Source organism: Macrobrachium nipponense, chromosome 15 (genome assembly GCF_015104395.2).
Source record: "Macrobrachium nipponense isolate FS-2020 chromosome 15, ASM1510439v2, whole genome shotgun sequence".
Classification (NCBI taxonomy): domain Eukaryota; kingdom Metazoa; phylum Arthropoda; class Malacostraca; order Decapoda; family Palaemonidae; genus Macrobrachium; species Macrobrachium nipponense.
The window spans coordinates 18556876-18564375 of record NC_087208.1 but is presented as its reverse complement, the minus strand read 5'-3'; the positions used below and the strand labels follow the sequence as shown (position 1 = coordinate 18564375).

The 7500-nt window shown below is 38.7% G+C and overlaps 1 protein-coding gene across 1 annotated transcript in view; it reads left to right on the top strand.

Moving 5' to 3' along the window:
- The first annotated feature begins 6298 nt into the window (after positions 1-6298).
- LOC135226785 (carbohydrate sulfotransferase 11-like) overlaps positions 6299-7500 on the top strand; it is a 12417-nt gene continuing 11215 nt past the window's right edge. Inside the window, exon 1 of the mRNA XM_064266483.1 lies at positions 6299-6733. Within this exon, the coding sequence (XP_064122553.1) occupies positions 6660-6733 (74 nt within the window). The 5' untranslated portion in view covers positions 6299-6659. The remainder of the gene's footprint in view (positions 6734-7500) is intronic.

Genomic DNA, 7500 nt, shown 5'->3' with positions numbered 1-7500 from the left:
TCTCCTTTCCGGACTCATTTTTATTTGCAGTGTTCCTTTTCAATTCTGTTTCCTCTTTTTTTCTTTTGTCTAGAAATTCCTCGTTTCTATTTTTGTTTTTTCATTATGCTTTAAATCTTGTCTTTGTTGGATATCCTTCAGTTCAGGCTTTTTTTTTTTCAGGTGAAGTTCTTTATTCGCAAGAGGTCCCACATCGATTCTCTCTTTCATTTTTTTTATATTGCCTTATTCTTTCAGTATTCTTTTCATCACACTTTTAGGCTTCACTTTTCGTTTTTATTTTTCCTCTAAAGCAAACCTTTTGATTCAAGTGTATCTCATATTTTAATGAAATTTAATATTTACTCCTATCCAGAAGATTCCTTTGTATTTCATATACTTGATCGGAGTGAGTCATTCTTTTTCCTCTCTTATTCTTCGTATTCCTACTTCCTAGCATCAGTCTTCATTAACTTACGAGCTCTAATTTCTTCGGTAGGAATCTTTTCAATTAACTCCTCAGCGCTGTAATTTCTCTCGCGAGTTTCCACTCTACTGACCAAGCATGAGTGATTGACCAGATGACGGTAATATAAGGGAGGGTCGAAACGCCAAATCACGACCCTGGAGATACCCTTACCTGAAAACAGACAGCGTTAAGTCATCGGCTTTCACTACATTTGTACTGCTCATTTTCTTTGTCTTTTCTCCTCTCTGCTATCTCTCTTTTCCACGCAGAGTCCCTGAGTTCCATTTGAGAATAGGAAATGCGCCAGACAATGCTTTTAATTAACAGTGTTCATGCGTCATGTCACCATTTCCCGCGGCCAGCCGGATGCAGCTACGCTGAAGCGCAGCCATTGTCAGCCATTCTGCCCCGAAGATGCCTTGATGTCTGCACCTGGGCGAAGCGAGTGGCAGCCATTGTACAAAGTGGGTTATAACCGTGTTAATTAAATGTATTGTTTCCAGTGCGTTTCATTCCACGGAGCACTTGGGGGAGATAATAAGAATCATTCCGACAGTAGAGAGAGGAAAAGCAAGGCGAATGACAAAGGCAATGCCTGAACGGGAATGCTTTATTGGCTGCACTCTATTTCACTATTATTATTATTATTATTATTATATTATTATTTTTATTAGTTCAGCAGCACCGGTAAAAACTGCGGTAAATTCAGAGCAGTTTTGCTATTACTATGCGCATGAAAGTTCAGTGATTTATGAATACAACTGAATATAGGTAGAAATTCAGGATTCGATAAACTCTTCCTGAGAGCTTACTATAAAGCTAAACAGCTTACTATATAAGAAACGAAACTAAATTTTGATATTGTCATATACTTCTCTTGTCATATGTGACGGTAATGCGATGACTGGGATAAAGAGAAAATAACTATATATATACATAATATATATATATAGCATATATATAAACTTATCCTTATATATATTCGTATATACATAAAGACAAATTCCACGAAAAAAAGAGAATCAGTGGAGTACTGCGAGGCCTTTCGACTTCTTGTCCTTTACTTAGCAGACTGAGAAAATATAAATAATAAATCTACAAGGAAAGTTCGTGCAAATGACAGAGGGGGATTACAAAGGAAAAAAAATATGTACCTGGAATCCAACGCAATTGAAGAATTAGCAGACCTACCAAAGTCCCTACTAAAGTCCCAATAGATTCTATTTTAGAGTATCTTAGAGGTAAAGGTCATTCATGCCATCCCAGCATGAATTACCTCTACCTGTAAGTCATATAATTTCACTCACTAGGTTGTGCATTTGTGATTGTCAGTTTATATTCAATAGTGAATTTTACCAACACATATTTGGTATGGCAATGGACAATCCTTTATCACCACTCCTCTCAAACTCGTATATGGAATTCTTGACAAATGCTTATTACCAGTACCATTTATGCTACTTTAAAGTGGTATAGATAGGTTGACGATACTTCAGCTGTCTTTCCCGTTGGTGTTCCTGTAAATGATTTACTCTCTAAATTGAATAACCAGGTACCATCAATTAAGTTGACTTTAGAATTGGAAGAAGACGACTGCCTCCCTTTCTTACACAGAGAACTATTTCAATGCAAATTCAGTATTTATAGGAAACCAACCATCAACTTAAATATAGCCATTTTCTTCTATATAATAAGATTATCTTTACTGTTACATCATTTCAATCTAAAAGAAACTTTGGCGTCGAGCATTCAGAGAGGCCATTAGCTTACAAATTCAGCTTTCGTGTGATACAATGTCGATATAGTATGTGGAAGAAAAAAAGAATCCGTAGATATATTACAATACGCTGATGTCTGAATAAGACATTCAAAGCTAGGGGGGTGGGGGTGGGGACGAAGGGGATGCGGCAGTTTTATCTCGTTAACGCCCTTAGTTAAAAAAAAAAGGGGGTCGTTGCAGACACTTGCAGCAGACGTTGTATGGGGTTTGGTGGAGGCGGTAATGGGTCACAAAGGTGTCTGAGGTCCATGGTTACACAAATTTCTTGAATTGATAAATGAACTTTACGCCAGACAGACTCGGCACCTTAATTTTTGGCGGGACCAGGCCTGATTTGCCACAAGTTGGTACCACCTAAGGTCGTCAATTCTAAATGTGGTCATTCTGGAAAGAGTAGTTGATCTATTATTACAAAAGAATAAAGTTAGAGGTATTGGACGGCTCAATGGAAAGAGACTATAATGTAAGGGAGGAAAATGAGAGGCAGAAAGCAAATGAACTGGAGCTGATACTTCCATACCGGAGAGATTCCGAGATCTGCTTCTATAATTAGAAGCGGGAAGAAGAAGGATGTGTTTGTCTCTCGTCACTCGTAAAATATGTGGAAGAATGTGCAGAAGCTGTAGCTTTCATCTCTCTCTCTCTCTCTCTCTCTCTCTCTCTCTCTCTCTCTCTCTTACATAGGCGGGGAGAGAGAGAGAGAGAGAGAGAGAGAGAGAGAGAGAGAGAGAGAGAGAGATAAAAGCACGCCCGGGCAACGTTCATCTCAGAGCCTCTCACAGGAATATATAATGAAAACCATTCACGAAATCATGAGATCATATAATCACATTACATTCTCGAGCAAACAGCTGGATGTCTCATAACAATGTGTAAACTTCGGAGACCAATTAAATTTTGATTCATTTCGCGGATGAATGTGATTTAAGAGCATACAAAAGGAGCCGGCAGTATAGACAAATGGCTTTATGCAAAACGTGCGCAGCCGGTAGAGATGGAGAGATTTTTCTGCCTCAAGGAAATTGCCTGCGCGCTCTTTGGATTCCATCCCGAGGCTTCGCAGCTCTGGTCTAGTTTGTCGTAAGACTCTAAGCCAGCAGACAATGAATGTTCGCTTTCTGATTTAACTGTAAAGTGGTTTTTTTGATGACTTTCCAAAAAGTACAAGCTAAGAATCTGCTCGGCTTTTAATGTGACTTATTAGTAGAACATGAATCAAACTATTAACTCACGCTGTAAAGTACCTGACTTAGTTGGTGCTAGATATGATACTAGAAATACGACTTAGATTTTTTTCCAAGAATGAAAAGCAATACAGAATGAGCGAGTTTTTTATTTTTATTTAACAAGCTAAAGCACTGGTTCTTCCCCTGGGGGGGGGCGCTCCCCTAGGGAGGCATCAGCAATTTCCAGGGGAGGCGCGAGTCCTGGGGATGAATAATAAAAGAAATTCCCTAATTATATTCGTTCTTCTCTTAAAAAAAGAGTGAGGAACTAATATTCAGATGCTTATGAAAAAATACAAAAATATCGCCCCAACTTTACTTTCCTAGAGTCTACTACTCTAGTCAGGCTCGTTGGGCTGACCAGGTTTTGTAATGATTGACCTCCCTTCCTGTCCCTCGAAACCCCTTCTCCCTTTTTTTTATTTTCCTTTAAATTTAGGAGCGCATTTTTACTCATAGATGCAAGGGGGGTGGAGGTGCGTGACCTCCCTTCTTATCACTCGAAACCCCTTCTCTTTCTCATTTTTTCCTTTTATTTTCCTTTAAATCTTGGAGGGAATTTTACTCATAGATGCAATGGGGGTGGGGGTGAGTGAAAGAAAGGACCAACTCTCAGAGGGGCGTAGTCATGAAAAGGTTAAGAACCACTGAGCTGAAGAATGTTTCAGTCTGGAAACAGAAACCGGGTTTCTTAAGATTCTGAAAAGAGCCAAACAAATCAACTTTCATCAGATTAATGGTGTCTCTCAGTCGTGTCAGTTCCTGCGTCTGCGTGTCCGGTTATCTGGAGTAAGGCGAGGAACGAGCCAGGCGCAGTCTGGCACCAAATTCGTTCGCGCGGAGCCAATTTGAGCTTCGAAAGGGATTTGTTGTGAAACGGATGTAGTAGTGGTTTTCCTAAACTAGAATTTCATTGAGAGAAACAATAGGAGACTTTAGGCAGTCCCAACAGGCATTTGAATACCTATGGCCCTTCGATTGCAGATTCCGGCGGACACAAAGCTCTTCAGCTCTTCGGAATCGCAACTGAATCTCCGTTAAGGATTTTGATTCTCCGAATAATTGATCGTTTAACGCACCTTTGTGGCAGATGACGACGCCGAGGCTGACTTGGGTGCATTTTCGGGCCTCTACGTTATGCCCCTTGATTTCGACAACGAACGGATTAGTTTTCGCAAACTGGTGTGACAACGACGATGGTCGTCGATGTAAGGGCAATTCAGTACTACGCACACAGAAGATAAAACGGAAGAATCAAGATTCATACATATACCCGCAGAGGGTGGTTTATGTCGAACCTACGGCGGCGTCACTAATGGTCAATCTTTATCGAAAATAGCTACAGTTTTGATAAGAGAAGGAATCACTTAAAAGGTTTAAGTGAATTAATGACCTTTCGTCATTTCAAAGATTTATGACTGCGCAAATAGTGAATTTATATATCCAAAGATGCAAGGCATTTGAAGAAAAATATAAAAAGGCTCTGGGAGATTAATGCTCAATGTCCCTGGATTTAAAAGAACAAAAGTTCATCCATTAGACTAAGTGAAAATTAGCGCTCTTTGTAACTTTAAATATATCGGCAAAAAAAAATGAAACATTGTTCAACTATCTCCATCGAACATAAGGACAGATCACAGAAAAGTAAATTGTTTTTGAGTCTTCGACAAATTTGACTGCATAATAAACATTACACGTCGTTTCTCAGATGTTCAAAAACTTGAAAAAAAAAGAGCCGCCGAAATAATAAAGGGGGATTTTTGGAACTAAATTCTTCCATGACGCCAAAAAAATTCAGTTATGGTTTCGGAAACGGCGGTTCTTGTGATTTAAACATACACGAGTGGAGATTTGGGTAGAGGTGCCTAGGCATAGTGAGAAGAGATTGCTAGGGCCGAGAATGAGAAGGTAGGATTTTGGTATTGGTGCCTAGGGAAAGGGAGTGAGAGACTGCTAGACCACAAAAAACCTGATTGGTGGTTCTTGTAACTTAAAAACTGAAAGCTACAGACGACGCAAAAGGACAATCTTGGAATTATATATATATATATATATATATATATATATATATATATATATATATATATATATATATATATATATATATATATATATATATATATATACATATATATATATATATATATATATGATTCGGTCTAATCTGAACACACTCAAAAAGGGATGACCTAGATACAAAAGTGAAAACATGCCTAAGATTACGATAAGACGTGAGCATGGCCAATACTTTATGGATTATTGTAACGTTTGTGTACCCGTAAATCAATCACAGAGCGTACAAATAGTTTGACAGTAAAAGTGTTTAATCTACACCTGTGAGTGCTTTTACTGGTACTATACTACATAGGCAATTTTATCATATTATTAAGAAAATATACCATTTGTTCAGGTGCAGCAAGACTACAGGGGCCATTGACTTGCAGTTTATGCTTCCAATCGTTTCATTCTCCTGAAGATAATTGCGTTGAGTTACAGATTTAAGCTTTGTTTGGAAAAACAAGAACAGAAAACAGACAGACAACACAGAACCAAACGGAATTGGGAAGAAGAGGTGAACGCTCCTTGAAAAAACAAATTGTTTGTCCTGTACGTCACCCCAACAGCTTCAACTGTTATGATCTCGTAGGTAAGTAAACTACTACGAAGTTTTGTTGAACACACCTGGTATTAAAAAATTTAGATCATTTCGAGGATACACCAGGTGTTGGCAGGAAAGCGCCAGGTGTCTAACAAAACATGTGACGGGACAGGTGTTTCGCCCCGACTCGCTATTTTTGTAAAAGTGGAAGACCTAACCATCGAATTCTTTATCAGAAAGCCGGGACTAACGCTATAAATCTGAAGCGCAAGAGCAGTGAAACATTTTGTGACTTAAAACAATAGTGTTACAGTAACTTTATTGAATTAACTCTATTCCTTAATAAAACCAGGAGACAATTCTTATTCTTTCTTCTATAGCTGAAAAGGTGAAGAATTTGATATTCCGTGCTCCCGATAATGAACTGAAATAAAGTCGCTATGACAAGAAACAATAGCAGTTGAAATATTTCTGATCTATTAAGATAGTGTATTTAAAAAGAACACTAGCAATTAGTAGGTAAATGGTGAAGGCTACCGTTAAGTGAAGATCCTTTCAACTTATAGCTAAAAAGTGAAAAAGTGAGCGAGATTCTGCGTCCCTGCCATGAAACGTTATTTCTCGAGATCGCACCAAATTCAGTTCTTATTTGGAGGGATCCTGTTGTTCGTCGTGTTCCTGTAAGTATTTTGTGAGTGAACATTTTACACCAACCAGTTTTCATTTTGTATGTACATGAGGATAGTCTGCTCTTTTAAAAGTGGGGATGAGTTTCAGTCTATTGGTGACCAGTAACTTTCTTTAGGTAAACTGTAGAATGCAAATCCAGGGCGGCCGGTGCGGCAATTGCAGGTTCGTTGCTAGTGATACAGTAAGATTCTGGATCCTCCAGCTTGTGAGACTGCTATCTGATCGTATTATCTGGCTCTACTCAATCTTGGCTATCCTGCCACGTGTGAAATTTCAAGTGTTTTCGACGCTTCTTTGAAAGGGTTTATTTGCTGTCAGTTCAGTTAACTTTGATGCAAGTGAACACAAATACCCTACCAGGAGCGCAACGTCCCTCAGTCTTTGAGTAATAATGAGCCCATCCTCGTCTGCAGCTCCTCCTGGAATGATCACCCGTCGATTGGATATTTCTTCTGCCACAAGGCCTTGAGTACGGCTCGGGTTCTGTATTCCTTATACAATATAACAAAATTATGAGCTTGGCACAAGTTTCTTTTCACTTGTTTCTATCACGTCTTGATGAGAATCCGCAATGCAATGACTCCCATACTACTGATGGCCCAAAAACTCCGTATGAAATTTTATTGACAATGATAGTCATTGTTACTCGGACATGAATGACTTATTAAGAGAGTTAAATCCCACGAAATGCGGAAGAAGAACTTTTGTATTGCTTTCACAAACAATTATATATCAGAGTAATGGAGTTTTTGAGTGA